The sequence below is a fragment of the Gallus gallus genome, chromosome 7, assembly GCF_016699485.2.
Source record: "Gallus gallus isolate bGalGal1 chromosome 7, bGalGal1.mat.broiler.GRCg7b, whole genome shotgun sequence".
Classification (NCBI taxonomy): domain Eukaryota; kingdom Metazoa; phylum Chordata; class Aves; order Galliformes; family Phasianidae; genus Gallus; species Gallus gallus.
The window spans coordinates 27,202,382-27,228,794 of NC_052538.1; the positions used below are offsets into that span (position 1 = coordinate 27,202,382).

General features: G+C 40.2%; 1 protein-coding gene across 15 annotated transcripts in view; it reads left to right on the plus strand.

Annotated features, from left to right (window-relative positions):
- The window catches only part of KALRN (kalirin RhoGEF kinase), a 446,039-nt gene that overhangs the window by 169,397 nt on the left and 250,229 nt on the right, over positions 1 to 26,413 (plus strand). For all 15 annotated transcript variants that reach the window (XM_015289974.4, XM_015289980.4, XM_040703547.2 and 12 more), the window contains 2 exons: positions 11,542 to 11,734; positions 14,861 to 15,373. In XM_015289974.4, the coding sequence (XP_015145460.2) occupies positions 11,542 to 11,734; positions 14,861 to 15,373 (706 nt within the window). The remainder of the gene's footprint in view (positions 1 to 11,541; positions 11,735 to 14,860; positions 15,374 to 26,413) is intronic.

The following is a 26,413-nucleotide window of genomic DNA, read 5'->3' on the forward strand; positions in this document are numbered from 1 at the left end:
TTGGTGTATTTCAAGTAATTGGAAACAAATTAATATATCTGGTCATTTGATCAGTGATCTGAATTGATTTGTCAAACTGTTAGTTCTTCCTAACTTATAGCTGCCTTCTGTGAAAACAGTAGGGTGTCATCTGTGGACTCTTCCAGGCTACAGATGACTTCAGCAGAGTCTGAATGTACTGGAAATACACATCTGTTCTGCAAACAGACTCAATCAAGAAATTTATCTCAAAACAGAAGACTACAGGAGAATACTACTCTGTCTATGGAGCCATTCACTTTTCCATAAGACTTTTCCATAACTCTCTTACTTCAAAGAACATCTTATTACAGAACAAAGGCGTTTATGCATTATGTAAATCATCAGGGACTTAAGAAGGAAATCATTAAGGTGGAAATGTGCATTCACCGTATCTGCTGTTACTCACAAATGAAAGGCGGATATCAACGTCTTAATTCACTACAATAAGCTTGGAAAGAGATGCAAGAGGTCAACCAAAGCAGGAAAAGGCCTGCCTGGCCTGCAGGCTGCTACTTCACACGTCCTTTCCTAGTTCTTGTTTAAGGATTGTGATCCTCCTCCAGCAAATCAGTCAAGTGTACACGTATCTCTATCTGTATCCAACAAGTGTAAGCATGTGCTTCATGCACCGTCATAATTGCTTAATCAAGCTCCTTATATTGTGCGGAACAGCTATACAAACAGGAAGCAGATGGAAGATATTTTTGTCAGACAGTCCATAAGATTAAAGAAGCGCAGTCACTGTGCATTGCCGTCCTTGAAAAACATAGCACCAGGATATGGCTGCATCCATGCAGCATCCTCACAGTATGGTAGCACAGGCAGCACCCGCTGTCAGAAACTCTGTGTCAATCTCACCTCTTTATTTTCTGACATCAGTAACCAATGTAAACTTGCTTGACTGACAAAAATGCATCATCGGTGATTTTAAGATAGATAACATCAAGGAGCACTGCAACACTAAGTTAAGAATCAGTAATTACAGAACATGTAGGAACAGTCAGTTATTTTAAGAGTTGTGAACTTTGTGGGTGATTTTAATGTGCTTTGAATTGGCAGTGTCATTCTTTCAGGTGCCCAGTGTAATATTCTTATTACTTTCAAGTGGTAGGAAAAAGTCTGAGTCTATGTGAGCTTTGTTTTATATGCAGTTTGTAAAGCGTGTCATAGCAACAGACATCTTTTAATCTGTTTTCCTTAGTTATAACATAAAGCATTTAGAACTATTTATTAGGCTATTGCTCCTGTGGGTTCTATATCAAATCCAAAATAATTGTGAGGTTGCAAACTTTTCCACTCCAGACTTCCAGTACAACTTGTCTGATTATGCTGTGATCAGTGCTTTTAATCCACACATTAATAAAAGAAAATATATATATATACCTTATTATAATTGAAATCTTATAGATTTGGTCAGGTACCTGTCTTGTCCTGATTTGTACAGCCCGAGTTGCACAGCAGAGTCATCAAAATGGACGTGAGGTTATGTGAATAACTTAGGGCTTGGACAAACATTTTATCCACAGGGTAGGTGGCAAAATGAACAGCAAGGAAATAGTTAAAAATCCTGATATTTAGGCAGTCAGAACTGGCTTTTTATTTAACACCCCAGTAAGATGGAGGGGACAAGTTCACTGTTCTAGGCTCATTGTTTCTTTCCACTGTCTGCAGACTCAGCAAGACAAATGTGCATTAGTTTATATTGTCAAGGCTATCTTTGCAAGCAGATGGGCTGGAAATCTAATTAAAAAAACAAAAGCTTTGATTCTGGCAAAAATAGCAAAATCTGTGGGACAATCCTAAATCCCCTGCATTAAATGGATGTTCTATGTCAATGCAGTTCTATTGTCTCACTTTATAAATAAAATATGAAGGGCTCTACTTTCACATAGACTCATAAACGTGCTCATTTATGAGTTTAATAAAGCATGTGTATTCAGTGCAATTAGATAAGCATATGTATTATGTAATAAATGCCCCCTGTATAAAATCAGCACACGTGTAATGGAGAATATAGCCCAGCATGGACAAATCAGCACATGCTTAGATTATTAAGCACTCTCTCTGAAGCTTCTGTGAATTAACCATGAAGCAGCCGTGATTATTTTCAGCTTATAATTCTGCTGCAATTGTTTATCCTATCTGTGCCTGAAAATATCATAAATATTATTCAATGGGATAATTCGTCTTTCTAAGCAAACTAAAAATATTGTAACACCCATTTTACAGTTGAAAAAGCTGAGGTAGAGGTGAGCTACAGCATAGAAACATTCACAGGTGGCAATCAACCCCAAACTAGGACCCCGTGTCCAGGACTGCAGTGCTCTAGCTAGATATTAAAAAGGAATAAGCAGTGAAGTGATAATAGTAAGGAAGTTACCTCCAGTTCTTTGTCTTCTTAGTGTCTTTGAGTTACACTAGGTAGGCTTTTCTTGTAGTGGGTGTTGTGTCTCTTGTGAGCATCAACTACAGACTTTGGAGTGGCTGTGAAATGCTTTGTGCTCTTAATACTTGTTGCCCTGAGGCTGTGAGAATGGCAGTGCATCTCACTGCAGAAACCTGCTGTATTAGTCCTATTCTTACGCAGGATGTTATATTGCATTGGCTTGACATACAGATAGGGAAACCATTAGGCAGGTGGGGGAAAAGTGGCTTGTGACATACCTTTGATGCATCTCTTCCAGACCAAGTGAGCCAGTCGATACTAGGACAAATATATGCAGGTGCAGTGCTCCATGAATCTACTCTGTGATTTTTGTTTTCATGGGCTGACCGATATCTACAGTAAAGAGTTTTCTGACTGGTAGACTCCCATCATTCCTAACCTGGCATACATTAATTTGTCAATATAATTTTCAGGTCTGGAAGCAGGAAAGTCACTGCATGGTATATGCAATTTTTGACATGAGTAGGATGATGCACATTTACATGGGGCACTTGTTGATGGGTTTGTCTGTGGAGTTTTATTCTGCTTTTGACAGAGAAGCCATATAGCTAATAGTGGGAAAGGGGCAGGCAGCTAAAATGGAGCAATTACTTTTCAGAGCATTTATCTGAACCTGCTTTAGTTGATGAAACAGTTGTTCAGGTTTTTTCCAATTAGAGGTGACTGATGGGAAGAGCTATTGATGGAGAACAGAAATGATTAGAGGTTATGGTGGAAATTCAGGATAATAAGGAACATTTTCATAGAAGACTGCATGGAGCAGCCTTAAAACTGTGCTGCTGTGATGCCAACATGGGAGTTCCCATCAGGGTGAGAAAGTGCCTTATCATAATGGACTGTAAAACTCTGGGGAAAGCACACAGGCGTCTGTGGCACACAGCATCCTCCAGTGAGGCCTGATAAATGAAAAAGATGCCTCATGTGCTCTTGGGAAGATGGCAGACTGTTAGCTCAGAAATCCAGGTGAGGCCTGTAAGACACATTGCCAAGACACATTGCTAATTTGTGGCTTCATTATTCAGCTGCTGGATTCTTCTGCAATTTCCAGAAGATTTTTGGATGCAGCTTTCTCATTCTGGGGGCCAACAGTGTCTTTTGGGTGTCCTACTCATTTTGCAGTACTGAGCTATCAACTTGTTTGTGCTCAGTTAGCATCGTTTTGATCTATTTATGTCACCACTCAAGTAATAAGTGATACCTCATGTCAAGTAGCTTCATTAGCAAGGCTTAGTCCTTCTTGCTAAGAGACCCAGAAAAAAATCAGACCTGAGCTAGATGGTTTGAAATTGGGCTGTAAATAACACATCAGTATTCACTGTCTCTTGAGAGCTCTGCAAAATTGACTTTTTCTTCTCTGTGTCATCGTAGTGGTTATTGGAAAGAATGTGTAAAGTCTGCTGTGTAGAGGAGTGCACACATTTTGATTTTACAAGCGTAGCTTTTCACATAGGTTGATTCTGCAGCCTCAGAGCAAACCCTTCTGCATGTAATACCCCACGCACCCAATCCTCACCCAGCCTGGCACAGCAGGAAGTATCTATCTGATAAGTGAACTATTTTGGTATAAATCACTGTGACTACCGAGATTTGCTTTGTTTGTCTGCGGGTGGAGCTCAAAAGAAATGAGTGCCACTAGATTTATTGGTCATGGTAACTCCCTATTGTGCAACCTGGGGAAAATGGAGACGTTAACTTTTAACCATACGTTTCCAAACAGAACTCAAATTCTCACATACTGTACTAGCAAAACAGACTCGATGCAGGGACCACAGAGTTTGTGAGTTCTAGTATTCAACCTTTCCTCCTAAGGGATGCACCTGAATTCAGCATGTGCCCTTAAATAAAACAAGTATGTGGACTCTGGCTAAAATCCTGTGACCCTCAAACAATGGCTGTATCGCTTCTGCTAGACAGCTTGTGGGCTGAACTCTGCACTCTGCAAATAGGTAGAAGCTGCATACTTATCTGTGGAAGAATCTGTCTGTTCTTTGGAAGTGCAGGTTTTAAAAGAGAAAAAATAATCCCAAAACATCAGAAATTTCTCAACAAAAAATACCTCCAAAATATTCGATTGACAAAGATATTTTGTTTTGAGGAAATTCTCTCCTTTTTTTTTTTTTTCTATTTATGGTCTGTTTGCAAGCTATGGAACAAAATGAAAAATAAAGACGTTTCACCTGAAGAGTCCCAAACAGAATATAAAACCCTGTCACAGCTTTTAAGCACACTTTCATGAGAACATACAACCTTAATGAAACATCTTATTTTGGATCAAAGTGTATTTTCTCACCTCACCCTCATTCCTTACTTCAGTCTCAGCTCTTCACTACATAGATGTACGTTGCTCTCCTGTAGTGCCAGGAGCAGCATATGTCTGATGAGTGCTTTACTGCAAGAAATGTCAATACTACTTAGAGACAGTGATTTTAGTATCTTTGAAGAGCATTTTTTCCTATACTCATCTGTGAGCTCAATTGAGCCCTGGATCAAGTACGTTATTCCCAGAGTGCTTATACCTGCCGACTTCAGTACAGAACTTGGCACTGTGTCTGTCTATGGACATATATTGGATTTCACCAGGTGCTGCTGTCTGTTGCCTAAATCTACATTCATCATTCTTTGAACAAAATACACATGAATCAAACATGCTTGCAGGCTTGTACTATAAGAGGCCTTTCCACTGTGGGTAACTCTGCCTTCCACGTGTTTCAATGAAATGTATGTATTTGCAATCTGGATACTTTCCATTCTGGGGTAACGATGTTTTACTATGGTGATGGATTTCTGGAGCTGCTGCTGCTCTCCGTTAACTCACTTTTTAAGTAACTGATGTCTTGAAATGATAAATCAGGAACTTGGGTCGAAGAGCCCCGAGCAGTCATTACCCAGTTTGAGTATACTTTACCTTATGTAAAAATCTGGCTGTGCTGTAGACTAAATGTTATAGTGACTGTGCATGAAGTGGACTTCGTGGTCTCCTTGCCTTAACAATGGAAGTACTTCAAATACAGGCATAAAGTTGTTTTTTTTATTATTAAATCTGACAAGTTTGGCTATACTAAGCAAAACCACATATTTATTTCTCACCTGAAATCCAATGAATTTGAATCTCCAAATATATTCTTCAATAGATCGGCTCGCTCAAACCTTTTCAAAAGTAGTGTGTTTATATTTCAGTGCAACTATAATTTTTCTTTTTCAGCAAATAACGTATCATTTTCATTTAGTAAATCATTTTTCGTTTTATTTCTGCTAACTCATCCCAAATACAAGACTTTAAAGGCTCAAGAGAGAGCTGAGTGGTACTTACTGTCTGAATATTTCTTTGTTGTAGTAACAAATCTTTAAATGTAGCCCAGCATCAACAAAAACAAAGCCTTGATTAATTTCATATTTATCTCAGCAGCTGTTTCATGGAAGGCCTGCCAAATATCGATCCAAATGTAGTAGACATGCAACAACAAAAGGGGAAGGGGGTAAAAATGGGTTTGTATGCAGGCATCATTTACCAGCAGAAAGTTAATAGGAATGTGAAAAATCGTAATATTCATCCTCCAGCTTTGGCTTTAATAGCTGCAATCATGCATTCTTGGACACAGCTGTGTTTTGTATCTTTGCTATTTGAATAAAGATGGAAAACTTCTCAAATAATGTTTATTTGCTCAATTAAATAAGAAGATGAATGCCTGCAGAGATCTGGTCCAGTCTGTGATGGCAGAGATCTACATTTTTGATTTCTGCCTGGATAGGATACAACACAGGGTGACCCTGCTGAATCCTGACAGATTCTCCTGGCAGACGATTCTCCTGCACCTCTTGTAGAGACTCTGAATCTCACACGATCATGGTTAAATAGTGGGAAAAGGTTTTCTTCCATCAAGTTGTGTCTGAGTGCTTCCCAGCTCACAGCATTATACAGAAGAATTATTCTGACTTCAGAACAGTTCTCTTAGAAGGAAAAATCAAAATACCAGCATGAGCTACTTGCTTGAGAACAGCAGAAGTGCCCTTTCTGGCACCAGTAAGCTTCTGCCAAAATATTTTTCTTCTGCTTTTCTATTCCCTCCTGTTGACAAGTGGCCAAAACTAGGGGTTGAATGTGGACATTGTGCAGCCCAGGCATCTGCATTCTAGTGCCATTTGCAGTCACATCTCATGTCCCCTAAGAGTAATGGCTGGAAATCAGTGACAGGAGCTTTGTCTCTGACCAGACCTCACCGGCTCCAAGTCTCTTTACAAGATGTCCCTGAAATTTCTCTACGTTGCTGCTTTATGTCCAGCTCCAGCCAGTGTGAAACTGCCTTGAGTTTCTTTCTTTCTCTTTTTAAAGAAGAGAATGAGTATTTCCTTTTTGATGCTGCAAGAGAACAAATTTAGGTCGCAGTAAGGAACAAAGGATTGATTGGAAATGGGGGCTGGATGAATGTTTCTCTTCTAGTTACAAAAAAAGCATCATGAAACCAAGTAAGAAAACAGAAAAGGAAAAATTTAGGCTGGAGCCTGTCTACCTACAGACTTCTAGGTAGCTGAACTTCTCTGGTGGGAGCTTTCCTGGAATTGTTATTCCGGAGTAATGGTGCTCTTAGGATGTGCCTTTCCCTGCTGGTGGTTCATGCACCAGCATGTAAGAGGATGTGAGGATCAGCAGGGGTCCTGGGATCTGTGGGCAGGTGGACTGCTCCAGCACACCCAGCAGTCACAGCCACTGGGGAATGCAGGACAACACTGGTGGCAGTCTGAGCGTTCAGGAACTAATTGGAATGATGATTGGAATGCTAATTGGAGTGATGAGCACGGTACAATTTTTTGAGAAGTATTAAATGTCCAATATTTTAGTAAATATTGCGGGTTCAAGAGTGCTTGATAAATAAGACTATAAGAAAGGACTATCTTGTCCTCCAAATGCACTGGGAAGCGTATTAACAAAGCAGATAACTGTTTCAGTTGACAGGATGATCTTCAGGCTCAAGTTGGTAGTGAAGAACCAAACGATTACAGCCAGTAAGTGACACTGATTATAAACGTCCCCAGCCAGCTTCATTTTCAAGCTGTGTAAACAAACTTCAGACAAGATGGATAAACAATTGCAGTAGATAAAACATGTTAACGCTTTAGTTACTGAAGTGATCCTTGGCATACGGAGATTAGCCAGGAGAGTTAGTTTGGTCTCAGTATGAGATGAGGCCTTGGGGAGGCTGTCACATACTAATTTTTCTCCTCTTCCTCTCCCTCTTCCACTCTCAGCTAGTGAATCAATTGACTGATTACAGCCACATTTGTCAACGGAATGGCGATCTCAAAAATAATTAAGCTCCTGCAGATTTTGTACTTACAAATTGATGCTTGTCGAGCTGCTTGTAATGCTGAGAGTGTCTCCTGACAAGATTACACTGACCTTCCTTGAAGGAGATCTTGCTCTCACTGTTAACAAATCATATTCTGAATGAGATGCCATATATGTCAGATCTGTGGTTTCAGTGGCCCAACAGGCACGCTAAATGTGTTGCTTTTTCATTAACTCGTGACTGCAAAATGGGAATGGAGATACTGTGTTATTTCAGCTAATCAAGTGCTGAAGCTTCTAAATGCCAGAAGCTTTGGCCAAATTGTGAGGATGAAAAATACGTATAATCATTGATAGCTTTTTCAAAGATTAATCAGAAAGCATGAAGTGCTCAATATTGTTTGGTACCCAGCAAGACAGCTCTTGCCAAAGAAAACACAATTTAGAATGTGCCTGAATTAAAGAGGAAATTTGAGAAAATAACCTTGTGAAAGCACCCTAGAAACCAAAATAGAGGGGTTTATTTTGACAAAATTATCACATCTGCTTTTGAGTTTGGGATTTATTCTTTTGAAAATTAATTATAATAAAAAAAAACAAAAACCAACATACATATCATAAGTATTGTTATTACAAATATTCCCGGATATTTTTAGTAAACTTGGAAGGTAGTCTCAGTCTTTGTTTAAAAGCAGTGTAGCAACTGAAATGACCCATCACCTATCAGATATTTTGTGCTCACTGCTGCAAATCAAGTCCAGATGAGCGCAGCCAAAAGGCTGATGGATTGTCCAAATACCTCGATTTGAGCATTTTCTCCAGTTTCTGGACAAATATCGATACCGGAAAAAATTAAGGACCACAATCAGCATTAATTGCCATCCTGAAATGATTGCTTGTGCATAATAGATATTTGGATTGCTGTGGCCTCCTGAGAGTCGGGGATAAGACGTGCCTTGCTTGGACAGTATGAAGGAAGTTTGATTGCTGCTGATGCTTTTCCCGATCAATTGCTAAACTGAGGAGGGTTTGAGTTGTTGCTTTTAAACAATAAATTTAATAAGCATGGCTAGACTATTCAAAAGGAACCTAGGGTCATTTCCTCTACATATTGAGGTAACTGATGAAAAATGACTGACTGTCAAGGATGACAAATGTTCACAGATTACCTTGACCCTCCAGAATTTATGAGTGTTTTGTTGTCTACAAATGAGGCTTGTTTTACAACCCTGTCAATGGCTGTGGGTGCTGGGATACTACGACTTAAATACTGTCATTTTCAATGTGTGTTTTTTTTAAACTACAAGGTGTCCCCACATTTATGTAAGCCTTTCACATTTGCGGTCAGTTGTGCTTTTACAAATTGTTTGTAAATATTTTATGGAATTATTTGGATTTGCACGTATAGTTTCTCAAAACTTTTTCTTTTATTTTTTTTGAATTAATGCTAAGCAGCTGAAGTCTGTGTAGGTACCTGGAGGCAAACTCCTTAGAAAAACACAGCATGGTAGATGATTTCTGCCCTAAAGAGCTTGCTATCTAAATAAATACTTAAACACGTATCTCTTTCTTCTTTGTTTGGCTACTGGATCTCTGTGTCAAATGTTTGAAGAAAAATCAGTCATTCAGTATAGCAAGGTTCGGTGAGTTGGCAGAAGTTGCTGAAGACCCCATAAAGCTCTGCAAGAAAAAAACAACACAGAACCCCTATTCAGGTCCTTTCTGATTTGGTTCTTTGTCTCCACTGTAGTTCCAAAGGGCAAGAGGTAGTAGCAACACCAACAAAGCTTCTTTGACAGCATTTTTTGGCATTAGTTATGGCAGGATCAGATGTCTGACCTTTCAGCACTAGGTAAAAGGAAAATAAAAAGATCTGTATTCCTAACAGTGTTTGGAGGTGCCTGGTCTGCCTTGTGTTTCTTTGCACGGTATTGTATGCGGCATGCCCTGAGTGCGCCAGTGAGGTGGAGGACCAAGCTTGCTGGCTGTGACTGCTTCTTCTCAGCACTGAATGGAGGTTGCGCAAGTTAGGGACTTCCCCTAACATGGCAAAAAACCCTTTGCTGTGGGTCAGTCGATGCAGAAACACTTTTACATCTCGGTGAGCTCACCAAGGGCTTTCATTTTTAAGTTATGGATGTTAATCTAGTGTGCCTCCTGTGAAAAGTACTTCATCTTTGACTTAGAAAGCTTTACGGAGTTGTTTTAGTGAGATATGTGTGATCTAGAAGTTACCAGCAGAATGTGTTTACGGATTCAGGGAGGTAGAATATAGTGAATATGTGTGTGCACTGAGAGTCTTCATATGGAGGCTAAACAGAGTATTATGATTCTGCATTATAAGCATGCTTAATAATAATCTGTCTTCAGCATATTTTGGATTCTCTCTAATGATATCCATACCAACATTTACTATTTTTAAGTATCTTAAATACTCCTTTATGTCTACATATGCCTTTACGAAACTATTTGTAATGATGGCCAGTTTGCAGAAAGGCCAAGTGTGCATTCACGTATTCACGTGCTAAAGAGAATCTCTTGTTCTGTACCTCCCTGTTACACTCATTATACAAAACAGATTCATGTTCTGCCATGTTTCTCTTCTTCAGTTTATATCATCCCTTCTTCTTTCTACAATTCTTTTCTTTCAGCATCTTCTTGTTAAGGCTGTGACCTTTATTCCATCTTTAAAAATATACATAACACCAGCAATTAGGCCATGCTGTCGTTGTTAGTGCTTTGGCAATGACATTTAGTCATTAACATCCCAATAATATTAGTGGGCCTCGAGAGGTCATGTTTTATGCAATTGCCCGGGGCCCACAGGAGACACGTTGGCTCTGTGAGTTCAGTGCCATGCATAGCAGGTGTATTGGCTGGGCAGTCAGAGGAGTCAACACTTGTCAATTCTAATCTAATGTTTGGATGCTGCAGATGGAGGATGACTCTTTTGAGCCATATCCCTTTTTCTGAGAAGCAGTACTATGTCTCTGGAAAAGCTATTCAGAAAGCTGCCCAGATTTGACTTGAATCAACATGTTCTTTCATCTTTTCTTCTCTCTTGTGAATAAAAAGGGAAGGGATGTGGCAAGCTGGTGCTGTAGTGCTCTTGTTCCATGCACACTGCTAAGGATGAGCCGTCTTTAATGTTTGAGAAGCGAGGAGCAAAGGCTGGCAGAAAATTAAGGCTGCAGACTTAAAAAGCCCAGCAACATTTGGAAGATCGATCAGGAGAGAAAAGGGCCTCAATTTTAACAGTGCACAGAGTGAGTCACAAGGACCTTCCTTTCAGGGAATGATTGCCAGGCACTTTTCTGGAAATGGCACATTTTGGAAAAGCCCGTAGTGGGGCCTCTAAAAATGAAAGCACCCAAATGTATGAGTGGCCAGCAATGTTAAGGCACAGCATCCTGCTTTGCTGGCTTTGATTGTGAATTAAATTCAACAGGTTGAAAGCAGAATCTGTTGTACACATATATACTCAGGTACTATCTAGATAGATTTGATTCTGGTTTGGATTGTGTGAAACTACAGGTGATTGCAGTGAAAATCTGAATTGCCCGTTCTTAGGAAATAAGAGTATAATATGTAAAGTATACACTTCAGGTAGATGAGGTTATGGCAAAACTCTTAGAATTGATATAACCTCGATGCTGTACTCTTTTGCCTTTTATTTTGAAGTATGTCATCCCTTGCTTTGCTCTGCAGCACTGAATGGTAGCAAGAAAAGTTAAACCTCAGTGTGACTGCCTTCAGTATTAATTATTTTGACATGCTTTTATTCCTACAGCGAAGATGTCTGTAAACGAGGATTCACTGTTATTATTGACATGCGGGGATCAAAATGGGATTTGATCAAGCCTCTCCTAAAGACCCTTCAAGAAGCCTTTCCTGCCGAGATTCATGTTGCCCTGATCATAAAACCTGATAATTTCTGGCAGAAGCAGAAGACAAACTTCGGCAGTTCCAAGTTCATCTTTGAGGTGAGAACCACGTGAGGGATGCGTGGCAAAGCATTACTCCTGATAAAAAATGTCCTTCAGGGAAAAGATTTCTCAAGCCCTGTCCTTGAGGGAAAAAATGGTATCCGAGGACTGCATCCCAAAGGCACATGCCCTGGCACCAGGTTGCCTTCTGAGCACACTTGTGGAGTGGGATGCTTGTTTCACTTTGGTGATGCTCACATGCATGGGTCACATTGGTGAGGGTTTTTCTGTGAGTTTTATTTTTGATGGTGTTGCATTCAGCGTTTCTTGTGTTTATTTTGAGAGAAACAAACAATAAACAAACAAAAAAAAACTCCAAACGAACAAGCACTAAATGAATCAAAATACTAAAGACAAAGTTCTCTAGTTGGTAATGTATGGGTATGAGTTCGTTAGCTGACCTCTATGCAACTTCAGTTAATAGCACTTTTAATAAAAGACATTGAGATTAGATTTGTCCATATATTGTCACCACTTTAGCTTAATTGAGATTAACAATTCAGGGCTAGCAAAAACAATTCTTGTTAATGATAAGTTGCCTCAGGCAGGCTCTCTGATAGGTAACCAATATACAACACTGCATAATTAAAGAGATTTTTGCTCACTTTGCCATTGATAAAGACAAACCAGCTATATTCTCTTAGTGCTTTTTAGCATTCTGGGAACTTCAGCTTCTTGCCCAAAGAAAAGCAAAGCTCAGGCATGTGAAGTATCAATCATACCCAGCCATTAATTAATCATGCTGTTTTTTTATTTTGCTGATAAACAAGTGTATATTTGGCTCTCTTACTCAGACCCTGAATGTGCAGCTCTAAAGCTCAGTCCTGTAGATCCACTGCAGTACAGCCTCCACAATCCACAAGCTTCTGTTTTAAAGGGTTCCTGTGGTTGCTACTGCTTATCAGTAGGCCCTGGGGCAGCTCTTGCTCTCTACATAAGAACTGTGAATATCAAATAAGCATCACAGGTTAATATGACTCACATTTATTTGATTTATATGGGGCAGCACACACACACCCTCTTTTCACAACCCTGGTGCTTTCCCACAGCTCTGATCAAACACTAGGTACTACTCAGCAGGAGGAGACTGAAGTGGAAGGCAATGGAAGTCTCTACTGAATCACCCATCTACAAACTAGACAGTTGCCAGTGTCTATTTTATAGCCAACTTCTGCTTTTGAGCTCAATGGAAGCATTATGCCTGTGCCAGGACAGAGTACGGCCCTTGGTGTAGGCTTATGATCTGGACATTGTGTTGTGAACCTCTGGCAGAATGATTCTGCATTACAGTCTGGAGGGAGAAATATGCCCTGCAGTTCAAGAGACCCAGAAAAATAAGAAAAAAAGGACAAGGTTTGGTTCACCTATGCAGATTCCAGGGTGTCCTGCCATTTTGAGGAATGGGTCAGGCAGCTTAGTTAGCATTAATCCAAGGGTGCTTTCAAGATCCTTTTATTTCTCCTGCCGAAAGGGCTTTAATAGTGGACAGTGCTTTTTAAAGTGAATTTTAGAAGAAAGATGGGTGACCCCTGAGTTACTTTTACTTTGTCTTACCACTTACCTGCCTAACTAAGGTTGTTCTCATGAGAGTCTCTTCGGAGAAACGAATCTGAGTGAAGAAATTTGCTACAGACGTCTCCTAATGAAAAGCCTTTCTTCTATATCGTCATGCCAAATCCTCAGCACGATAAGAGCAATGCTTGCATTAGTTTGGAGAACTGCAGAGGGAGTGCCCAGGTACTGGCCACAGGGAGATGCTTTTCTTGTCAGGCAGTTAAAATCTGAGATTAATTCTTTTCAAGGAGTTAGTGTCTGGAGGTTTAGAATTTTGAGATCCCTCCGAAGCTGCATGTTTACTTTTCCATAGTTTGGCTCTTCCCTCTTCACCAAACCAAAGAACACTGAAAATTCTTTTTTAAATAGCCTTTCTACCGAGCATATATTCAATAGAATTCCCATCTTAATACATTGCAGAATGCCTGATAGTTTCAGATGGATAAAAATTGGAAGAAAACCCTATTATTAACTTAAAACCAGTGGGAAGTCTGTTATTTTGGACATAGCACAGGATAATGGACAGACGTTAAGTATTTTTCTTTACAGATGACATTTACAAGATTTCTGTGATTACTGGGTGCATCCGCCTCTGAAGAGCACAAACTCTGACATTCCTTAGAGGCCTGATTTTGTGGGAGTAGATGTGCAGCCATTGGTGAATACTGCAGTTCTTTAAAGGCTACCAACTTGGGTGTTAAATGACAGCACAGAAAATCTATAGTAACATTTGAAATTCTAAGCTCATATTTCAGAAAAAAAATATATTAATTTCTCTAAAATAAATGGGAACAAACATCAGTTGTTGGGTCCTTAAACTGAAAGCTGTTTCCCAGGCACCTATTGCATTTCTGTATCTCTGATTACTGAGTCTAGATGAATTAAAACCATCTCTCATTGATTGTGTATGATTCATGGATTCATGAGCCATTCTTTCTATTAGCAATAAATTCTAATTGTTAATACTTCAGTGACATTTCACTTTTGCATTGATTTTGGCTTAATTGAATTAGAAATTACTAACGTGAAAGAGCTCTGCCTGTGGCAAAAGCAAACTGGAATGATCTGGAAGAGAAAAAAAAAAAGCCAGCATATTGTGTGTTTTGGCAGTTCACAATACCTGCTTTAGTTTAAGTGACTAAAATGTTTGCTGCAGTACAGCAACTAGCCTGAACTAGCAACATAAGCCACAAAAGCCCTGCAATACCATTTACCTGTTTAATAAACTCAACAGGGGTGGTAAGAAGCAAGCAGTATTCAACTGAGTTAAAGTAATCTGTGACAGAAATATTCTCATGATATATTTTTGACAGACAGACTGGTTTAAAAAGACAGGCATCACTCCAGTAAATACCATATCTTTGAATAAATATTAAAAATCAGTGTCATTAATAGAAATATTTTCAATCCGTTAATTCTCCAAAGTTAAACATAGTCCTCAGCATCTTTTACAATGTTGTTGCAATTATGTATTGATGAAGAAAATAATCCTCTCATGCTATTTATGGATTACACCATTATTTCTGGTCACAGTCACTAATTCAAATGCTGTCGTTTTCTCTTTCTTAGACAAGTATGGTGTCTGTTGAAGGCCTGGCAAAACTTGTAGATCCGTCACAACTGACAGATGAGTTTGAAGGATCCTTGGATTACAACCACGATGAATGGATAGAGCTGCGTGTCTCCTTGGAAGAGTTTTTCAACAGTGCCATCCATTTATTATCAAGGCTGGAGGACCTCCAGGAAATGCTGGCTAGGAAGGAGTTTCCAGTTGACGTCGAGGGCTCCAGGAGGCTGATTGATGAGCACACACAGCTTAAGAAGAAAGTGATCAAAGCTCCTGTGGAAGAACTGGACCGTGAGGGGCAGAGGTTATTACAATGCATAAGGTGCAGTGATGGTTTTTCCGGTAGGAACTGCATTCCTGGAAGTGCGGATTTTCAAAGTCTTGTGCCAAAGATTACCAGCCTTTTAGACAAGCTGCATTCTACCCGGCAACACTTACATCAGATGTGGCATGTCCGCAAGTTGAAACTAGACCAGTGCTTTCAACTCCGGCTTTTTGAGCAAGATGCTGAGAAGGTAGGGAATATTCTTTTCCTTCTTACTTCTACCTAAACTATCACAGCGGCACTGTGACCATTTTTCCTGTAATTAGCCACATGAGGTATTGATCACAGGTGTAAATCTCATGTTGCCTGCAGATGTACTTTGTATGACTCGTAAACCAAATTGACTGAACTAATTGTTGGATGTAGCATGCATAATGACATCCACGAATAACCAGTCTATATCACTCCTGATGAAAATTAATCTGCTTTTTTTTTTTTGTGTCACAATGGGTACATTTGGTATACATCACTACAAGAATCAGTATTTTTTAAGTTTCTTTATGAAGATATTTATCTATGTTGCAGCACCTAATGAAGAATGATTTTAAGGTTTGATTCATTATGATTATTGTTTGCACTTCTTGTGAGTCTGTAGGAAATTTGTCACTTAAATCCTCCTAATTGTTATCCCAAACTACATGTTCAGTTTGCATTTCCTAGGAAGATGCATCAGGATTTGCAACTGGTAAGATCTTTACCAATGGAACTGAGTACCAAGGAGATGGCCACTCAGTTCCTGCAGCAGGAGATCTGAGAATGTGTTTGCATTGAACATATGAACAGACCAAGAGAAAGCGTTCTGAAATGATGATCGGGTTCAAAACTCACTGTGGCTGTTTTGCATTAAATGGCACATTAAGGATGGCATTTCAGTTCATACCTGACACTGAATTAGTGGCCAAGATTCCTGTTCACCAACACAAGACCTTACTTGAAAATTATTTAACATTAAATTATTCCATAGAGATTGCAATGTGACTTTGTAATTCTTAGACATTTGTAATGTGGTGTATCAGCCTGGAAAGCACATAGATTGTTGCAGAATGAAATACAGTACGCAAAAGAACGTAGAGCAGCAGAACCTCTGGTGAGTTACATGGCTCTAGGAAGCTGTAGTTCAGCAAGTGTGTTGTATTGCTGCAGCTACCTCCCCATCCCCTCTCTCCTTAGAGGATACTCATTTGGGAACCTGTAGCAGATAGGGAAGTTCCCTACAGGCAAAGCATAGAAATTTGTTGCATTTGTTGGAAAGACTGGATGAAAAACAGGATTCCCTAACAAGGTTTCATACACAACAACCCCTTCAAATTTCAGCAGTGCACAATAAAGCAGTCTTCTTACTACTACTGTTCATCTGCACTTTGCCACTGGAAGCATTTGCAGGTACTAGTTTCAGTGAATTTATTTTAGAAAACTATGTCATGCTGGAATCTTGGCAGTCTCTCCTTCTTAACACAGAAGTACTTGGCATCTCATCAGGTGGTTTGGGAGAAGTCCTCGCTTCACATTTAGAAATTCTATGCCACAGAACCAGCATATTCTGGAAGGTATTGAGCTCTTGTTTATCTTTTTTATCTAGTCTGTACATCAGTCACAAGCCCCAGTCTCTACATCTTCACTTAATGTATGAGCCTGTCATTCACTGTTGTGTCTGTCCAGGCCCAGGAGGGACAGCAAAAGAAATGCGGATATCATCTGACAGGGCATTCCGTAGAGTATGATCTGTTTAATCAATTTATATTAATATTAAGTGCACATTAATATTACTTTTTAAATGTCAGGGATAAGCACACTGTGGAAGCAAATGCAATCCACAGTAGCACAGAGAAAGGCACAGGACACTGGTTTTCAAAGCATCTACTAAATATCTGTAAGGGATTCTGTGGCTGAAAAGGCTCCATCATTGTGTAATCAATCCTCCTATTGGGACAACCTTGAATTTGGATGAGCCTCTCTAAAATCAGAATCTCTGTAGTACCACTCAAGAATGCATAACAGCAGTTTTTCTTCAAAATGCTACAATTTCTTTTTCCTCTTCCTTTTCCTTGCACATGACTTGCTGTAAGCAGATTGCTGACAACTCTACTGTCCTTCCCAGTGATGGCTGCAGTTCAGTCAGCTTGGATTTTCAATTTCTTTGGGATTTTTCAGATGACGAGTACTTGCTAACAGTTTTTATTCTTCTAATAATGATTACTTGCTGATATTATTAACCTTCTCAGCTGAAAGCTCTCAGTTAGAATCAGTTTCCATGAAGTTCTTGTTGCCCAGCATCACTCTATGTTGTTGAAGTTTCCAAAATATTTTTCCTTTCTCTCTCCTGAACAAGGACAAATGGATGGTGTGATACAAGCCTGAGCAGTGTGACAGCTGGGTTCTTTGTGTGTCTTACTGGGAGGTTAAGTGTAAGGTTTAGGCAAGTCAGCGGGTAGGTGAGACTTCTGAGGTGAGGACAGAAACAATGAGAACATGATTCCTGCCTTCTACATACTGGCTGTCTCAAGCAGTTCCCAATTGACAAAACTGGCATTTTGGTGTCTTCTAGATACCTCTCATCCACCTGCCTCTCATAACTAAACACACAGCCTTACTTTGGCCTTTCTTAATAGATCACTTCGTCTTTCCTCATCTACTTCTGCTGTTGCATACTCTCAAATCAGTATTTTTAATCTTTCCAGCTTGTGAAGTTCTCCCTGACATTCTTGCAGAGAAGGCTGCAGACCCTTTTACTTTGCATTTCACATAGGTAGACTGGTATGTAGGTAAAATATTAATGTACTTGTTCTCCTTTCGCAGATCTCTTTGAAGTAGTCTGACCATCTGAGACTGGAAAGTACATGTCTCATAAAAAGTTCAGAGAAAAATCCAGACTGAGAGCTGTCTCCACTGTATAAATATCCACCACAGTCTGTCCGTATTGAATTTTAAAGTTTCCTGGTACCTCCATTTGCTCACTTGAACTCTACCCTCTACTGTTCAGTGTGGTTGCAGAGCCAGGATGGTCTTCGTCTCCTGGGGAGAGGCACAGCTCTCACCCTACAGCCTGGATATGTCATTTAGTGCTAATCAAATGACAACTCTAATACCCCATAAAAGCTCAAACTCCAACATAAAATTCTGAATATAAATAAGGTTTTAGGGCCTTTTAAAATATCCTGTATACTCACTGGGTGTTATTTTAGGAAACCAGTCCCGATAAGGTGACAGTGGACAAGGACTTTCCATTTTCTGGACACCTCTGGTTTTAAAAGTTTCAGCTGTTCTCATTACCTGAAAAATTCTTAAAAATAAGATGGAAAAAAAAAGGGGGGGAGGAGGGAGCACAAGATGGAAAAACACACAGCATGTTCATGTAGGCTCCTTTTTAAACCACGATGCTCACAGCAAATCTGTTCACTTTTTTTTCTCTATAGAGCCTCTCTGTAGGAACTTTTATAAATGACAGTCAGTGGCTGGACAAATAGATTGTTCAAACTGCAGGTATTACAGCTTACAGAAGGTCTATTGGTAAATAAAAGGAGGGGGTAGCAGCAGTCACACTCCAGGCTTCTCCCACTCAAACCAGTGGGAGAGAGAGAGACGTTTGGCATTTTCTTATCCTGTGCTGGGGCAGAAGGAAAGGCAAAGCTGGGTTCCGCCACAGGCACAGGCAGCACAGAGATGGAATCACCAGCTGGAGGCTGAGAGCTCCCTGAAGCTGAAGCCAGCAGGCAGGTCAGCCATGGGGAGCTTTGGCAGAGTGGTGCAAGGAAGTTCACATGCTGTGCCGTGCTGACTGTGAAGATCTGCTGATAAATAACACATTTCAGCTGTGAGTGCAGCTCCAACCCTCACTGCTCGACAAATTCATTCCTCACCCACTAATGTACGTACATACGTGTATATGTACCTAATTTTGAAACTAGAACTGAGCCTTCGCTGTGTTTTTACTGGGTAACAAGGAAAATATTTTAGCAATCAGTAATATGAATAAATGTAGTCCAGTCCAAACTGATTACTGTATAAAATGAAAAACCACAATGAACGTAGATCCAACTATGGCAACTATCTGAGAAATGTTAATTGGTTGGTTGAAATCTGGACAGGGAGAAGAATTCAGGCAACAGTCCACATGTTTTGTGCTTGAATAAATACCAAAAAAAGACAAAAAATTATCCCTACATTCTGGGCTTTCCAGCCCTTCTGGAAATCATTTGTAACTGGCACCCAAATTTACTTTTGTAGGAATTTCCCCATCATTTTGGGTTTCTTCCATATCAATTTTACTACCCCTGCAGGTATGTGAATGAAAAACAGTTATCATGATGTAATCAGTGTTGTTCACATTAAATATATACAACGGTGTCGTCAGCTGGACTGAACCTAGGATCTCTATGGCAAACCTGTAACAGTAGGGCAAAGAAAGAGCAGGCTGTTCTTTCTGATCGGGGTCAGCCTCTGACGAGAGCCAGAGGAGAACCTGCATGGTCCTGTGCACCCCATCTCCTCTTCTCCTTCCTGCCTTCCCACAGAATCCGTAACACAAACTCCAAAGGAATGGCAATGGGGGTGGAAAATGCAATGAGTGGATTTCACTGGAAGCTTGTGGTGGGAGAAATATTTTGTTTGGATAGGGCCAGCTTTGTGGAAAGTCTAGTGGCAAACCACTGGCCACATCAAGTCTTCAGTGGGCAGCAAAGCAGCGGGCTCACACTCAAAACCTTCTGCCTCATCCATACTAAATCTTCCTTTGAAAAGCACAGCCTTGCCTATTGCACCACAGCTGTCGCACCCATTTTGCAGAATTTGTGACCAATGTGGGAGGATGGAAAGGTTTTAGTGAGTATCAGAGTGAGTAGAATGTGATAGAATTCCTCACGTGCAGTGCTGCTTCAAGGCTTTCCCTCTGACTGATGTGCTTAAATAAGGGAACTAGTAAGAGCTGCTCTACCAGATTGCCTCTATTCGACTCAGTCTCCACGTAGTCAAATAAATAATGGGTCATTTGGTTCCTGAAGGAGGAAACACCACTTAGCAGGATATTTGTTTGCAGTTAAGCTGAAGCACTAGCTAAAGTTCCTGGTTCAAAGTCAACCTTAACACCACAGAATCTAGAAAAACACAGAGAGCCCTTAGCTCCACGGTGAAGTCAGTGAGAGAGACTATCCAATGAGCATCTGATCTGAGTATGTGAACCATGCTTACACCGTTACTGGACTATTGCATCTACTAAAAGTTTACGTTTCTCAGAAAGAATAAGAGCTGAGTAAGCTGCTTGGTGTCTAAAAAGATGCAGGATAATTTTGATGGACAAACAGAATGCAAAATGTGGAAACTATCCATCAGGTTAGGTAAAGAAAGGTGGTAGTAAGAAAGCAACATGGATATTTTGCTGTTTGAGAGAAGTGTGTTTGTGATTGCATGATACATATCCACATTAACCGTTTCATACATTACTTCCCTTTATACTGCTCTCTAAAATTATGATGCTGCATATTCTGTAATAAAATGCATTACAAATCTGATGATGTGATCCTTCTAGCTAATAGGATGCAGTTTATTTTATTACAGTCCATTAAGCAGAGGAATTGTAACTGCTCCTTTAGTCAAGTGATGCTGTTTGGGGAAGTATTTCTAAGAAATGTGTCTTAGCTGACTTTATGGAAGAGCAGCATTAGAAAGATCAGCAATATTTTCACCTCCTCCCTCATTGCCTTTCATCTCTTCTTTTCCTTCTTGAGCAGTGTCTAAACACTCTGAACTGATCCATAAGTAGATGGCAGAACTTTCCTATTTATACCATGTCACATTAACCCTTATGGATTTGTAAAATGCAAAAAGGCACAGCACCTGTGATAGACTACTTGAACTGACATAAAATCCACTCAGTGAAGGACCATTTCACCTCTCATCTCACTGCTGGAAGCACTTGCTTTCTTTGATCTCTTCTACGTGCCTTATACACAATTACCTCAAAGATTTTGTGTGAAATGGTGGTTTAGAAATTACTGGAAAGGAGATGTGTCCCGGGGAGTGAGAGTGGGAAACCAATGAGGAAAGTACTGAGAAGCTGTCGGAGGGAGCTGCCGTGTGAAATTAATGCAAAGTGAGTTCTGGGAGGTGGGTAATTAGGGCTGAGGAGAAGGCGTATTAGGAGGGGAAAAAATCAGAATCAGGATAATAATGAGAGCATGTCCTTAGCTTTTCACACCAAGGAGAAACATGTATGCCCCTGTGCTGTTTCACTGGGAAAGGATTTGTTATTGAATGAACGGTATTTAACTGTTAACAGTAATAATCATGCTGGTATAATAAGCATGGATTAGCCATGGATTTTTGTGTAGGATTTAGATTTCATTGAAGTTACACGAACACCGTGCTGGCGTACAGAACTCAGTGTGCCCTGGATTTTCCATCTAAGTGCTTATACCATGGATATCACAACAGCACAGTAAGTGAGCATCACAGTAAGAAGCTTTCCAGGAGATTGTGAACATGGGGGGTTTTGTTAGACCTGAGGTAAGCTCCCTAAGACTTCCTTAATAAAAGGAGTCGATAAGCTTAGTGTCTTCTGCAGAAACACTTGACTGAGAGTCTATGTGAGGCTCATTGGAGCATACTACTTTCATTTTTAGCCCATCCTGAATGCCTGTACAGACAAAGCATGGTGGCTTGAGGTACAGGTGTGGCCTCAGAGAGGCACGAACCTGGAGTCCATGTTTGTAAAGATGCATGTGTTTGTAGGGAGCCTTGTTAGAAGAGTGATCAAGCTAAACACAAATGAAATTCCTTACCTATAGCCCCATAAAAAGAGTTCTCAGAGATCACAAGGTCTTGACTTGTTGATATCCAGCCCTCTCAGCTCAAAGCAGTTGCTTCTCTATTCATCACGTATAGCCACTCGCTTTCAGGCTGTTTTATTTGCATCCCCTGACCTGATAGCATTTTGAGGTCTTCTTGTGGTGTCTGCTAAGGAAGCAGAGGCCCAGTCATGTAAAGCACAGGCAGTCTTATCTTCCTTTGGCGTTGATAGAAGACCCTCGCGGTTTCTCTAAAAGTTCTACTGATAGCTATATAGAAAGTGTGTGTTGTTAGAGCCCCATTTGCAGGAGCTTTGTGCTTCCAAACTACCCTGGAATCTGTGTAGCCGCTTTTCTACCTACTGTCTCTGGCACCAGTCTTGCTGATGTCTGGATTGACGCCCACTTACAGAAGTGGGACCCTACTTCCAGCTGTCTGTGCTGATGCCCTCCGCAATATTCCAGTTACGTAAGTGCACATTTGCAACACTATGGGCATCCTGACTTGCCTGCACTTGTAATACTCCTCATGGAAGAAAAACAGATTTTGAACATGTTCTTGATACAATAGGTTTTATTTTTAAGCCTTCGAAGAAATACACAGATTTCTGTATTTATGGATCTGAAAAGGAATAGTTCTCTATATAAACAGACATTGCTTAATTGCAACATTTAGTAGAAACAACGTATTTTAAATTGCTTATCTTCTTTTTCTCTACCTTTTCTCATATATATGGACTTTTTTCTCCCAGAGCCTTGTTTATGTATCTGATGTTGACTTTCTTGTACTGCTGGTTAAAAAAAAACCCTTTATTTTATAACCTGAAGTTTCCCTTGGCATATGGTACCATTTTTAGTATAGAGATTCTTACTGGATGAGTGTTCTTGCCTTTCAGACAATCAGGCTTAGGATGTCAGTGTGGGGATGGAAAGTCAACTTTCAGTCCAAATTATCTGCCATGTGCATATAAGATTGTTGAGGATTTACCATCATTCCTGTTATTCTTGTGCATCCTTTGTATTTAATCTCACTCTGAAATGAAAGTGACAACAGAGAGGACAAGTGCCATGTTCAACATGAAGTATTTACTCTGACAGAATTGATAATATCAGGCTGCACACAGAAAATAGATGCAGATAGGTCCTTAAATTGCTGAACTGGCACATACTATCTTGCAATATCAAATCCTAAAACACTGAAAGATTAATTATATGGATTATATGGTTCAAATATGAGTCTGAGCTGGGTGCACAAGCAATAGTTAAGTGCATATTTTTACTGAACCTAGCACAGAACCATGCTGAATTGGTCTATGGTGTTGGGTGTTTACATCAAAGAAATGCAGCTTTTCAGCTGAAAAAATGCCCTTGCAGATGTAAAGCTAGGGGAGCATTCCTGCTGAGTACAGATAAATATCCACACGTGCTTTGAATTGCTTTAGTATAGTACTGGGAATGTGCTACTTCATTTATGATGTTTTATGTAAAATATTTCTAATAACATCAAGGACAAAAGACCAACACAGGAAATTGATATCAAAGGGAGAGCCTGTATATCTGTTCTTAGAATTTTGTGTTCCCCAAAATTAACCTATGCCAACTTTAATCACTTTTATTTAATTATACCACACAGTTTAGAAAAAAGGTTGGCTCCAGTACAACAGGTGAGCATTGAAAGTATGCAGCCATAACTCTCGTGACAGCAGTTTTTCATTAATTTTCAGTGTGCTTATTCAAATGTGTCCTCTATCATGTGTTCTTTCTGGGTTTATTTGGTGTGGTTTTTGTTGTTGTTGTTGTTTTGTTTTTTTGCATTTTAAAATAATTGAATTCTTGCTACGGAGTACCTCTCCTGCTCTGTCTTGAAGTGCTTCAGTGCTGTCTGTCTTGGATAAGCCACTATTAGGTGCTCTGATGCAGCTGAATAAGCAGCATGATGTTCTGAATATATCAATATGGGGGTTTTTTTGTTTTGTTTCGTTTTTTCCTCAACATCAGAACAGGGCTTAGTCTCATGGATACCCCAAACCAGTGGGTTTGCCTGGTTCCAGAACTTTTTTTTTTCAAAGAAACAGAAAAATAACAAGGGGTGTTGTGTACAGAGTGTGTGTTGACTGTCCCATGTGATGCTGTCGTGTCCAAAAGGGGTTTCGGAGTGGGATCAACACCTTCCACTTTAGCATGCTCTGAGGGTGCAATTAAGCTGTATATAATCTGCAGTCACCCTCACCAAGTCATGGACATGAAGGACTTGTTGGGGAACTGTGAGGAAATATCTCTTCATGATAGATTATTTTCAGAGACCTTCATTTATAAAAGAAAGATGAATCCCGTGTAGCCTGTATGTCTCTGTTCAGAAACCTGCATGCTGGGGCTTGCAATGCTTGCTGGCTATAGCTCTGAATTAAAGATGTAGCTAGCTGACATCTGCTCTGTTTAATATGAAGTAGACTTCTGGCAGGTTGCTGATGCCATCCTCAATTTGTCGCCCCCAATCTAAAGCAAAGAATTGCTGGACTGGGAAGTAATCGTGGGGGGCTCTGTGGGAACTGTTCATTACTTTGACCACTGCTGGTCACACTTAATAAGATCCTGTCCTTGGTAAATGTAGGAATGAACAGATTTTGCAAGATCAGGACATCATTATAGAAGTTTTTAACTTCCCTCAAAGCGCAAACAGAGCTCATTTATGCTAATTGGAGTGTAAGATCAAAATGTCTTCTTTATTAGCGATGTTCCAAAGGAGCTTCCAGCTCTTTCACAGTGTCAAGCCTCGATCCTGCTATTTTCCTTTCTATCAGGAAAGGACGCAGGGGGTCTTCCTCTGTATACCAATTGCACTATGAACATTTGCTTTTCTGCCCTTCCATCCACCAGTAGAAAGTGTGGGGACAAAGCTAATGACAACAGGATGAATTCACAAGTATGCACCAACTGCACTGTGTGGCTCCTACAACTGAAAGCAGCTACCAACCCGTTTTTGCCATCTGGTTTGAGGAGGTGTGGGATTGCCTTGCCTGCTGAGCGGAGCAGTAGAGGTAATTAGATAAATATGCATCAGCAATCTTCCCAGTGGAAGTTGTTCTAATGGTGAATGTTGCAACCATCATTTCTTTGCTTGTGGAGGAAGGGACAGTACACCTTTTGGAGCCTGACATGGATATTTCTGCTTCTGCTTCAGTGAGTCTGTTGCTGGTTTGACAGATCAGAGGATACAGCCTTCTTTCCATAGCAGTTCCACGACTGTATCGAGTTCAGCCTCCACAAGCAAAGAGCCTAAGAATGTTCTGAAGGCATATGTGGTGCTGATTTTTTAGATAAGGACAGCTGCCCATTAAGAGGGGCAATCATCTATGAGAGACTGATTACTGTTGAGCTGGATAAGCTTTGGAGCTAATGGAAGTACAAGGAATGCAAGGTTCAAAGCAAAAAATAGGGAATTACAAACTATAGGTGTTAACTGCCTTCCCTCCTGTCACACTGGAGTGCTGTCCTAAAGTGGGAGTCCTGATCTGATGTGTGAAATAGATATTTCAGTGCTTTCCATCTTTTTGTGTTGCCTCATCCTGCCCTGTGCCATGAAATCTACTGTATTATTATTATAGTTTTCTTGGCGAGCAGCTGAATACGCTGCCTTCACAGCACTTGGAAATGAACCTGATCTTTTTGATGAGTGTATAAAAACAATAACAACTCATCGTCTCCACTGCCCAGCTAAGGATGAGGAAGGCCTGCGCACTTCCTTCATGCTAAGTGCACCCTATAACACAGTTGTAGCAGTCTATAGCACTTACTATGCAACTTGCAGTGGATCATCCAGCACGACCGTGACCTTTCAGAACAAGAGAGCAGAACATTAGCCGAGTGATGGCGTAGTTCCTGCTTTGTTTCCTAACTCTGGCAGCAATCACCTCGCCGTGCGTCCGTGCCTCACTGTAAGGAAACAGCTCTGAAGCTGCTGCTGCTGGAACTGGAACATGGTGTGCTGTACTATTTGTAGTTTCCTGCTGCTGACATTGGATATGCAGTTGCTATTCCTCTTGCTTCCTCCATGAACATTAGAATGGATCCAAAAATAATTGGAGGCAGTATGTTCTGATAGAATATTTTTTTGCATTTGCACAAATTTCCTCTTTAATTTCTGTTGCCAATTTTGATGTGGAGTATTTTGAGGCTGTTTCAGCTTCTCTAACTTGGCACCACTGGGAGGCACAGGAATGCTCCCCTAATCAGTATGGCAAGAGAAAGAGTTTTGGCATCTGAATACAGACTTAAAACTCATTTTTTAAGTACAAATGTAGGATATTATAACCAAGAAGTTCTTCTTTAACTAATAAAGGCAAGAAAACCCTAATGCTCTAAAGGGCAAGGAAGCCTACACATATAGAAAAAGAGAGGAAGCCAATGTATATAGGACAAAAAAAAAGAAAACAGCTTTGTTATTTACTGCT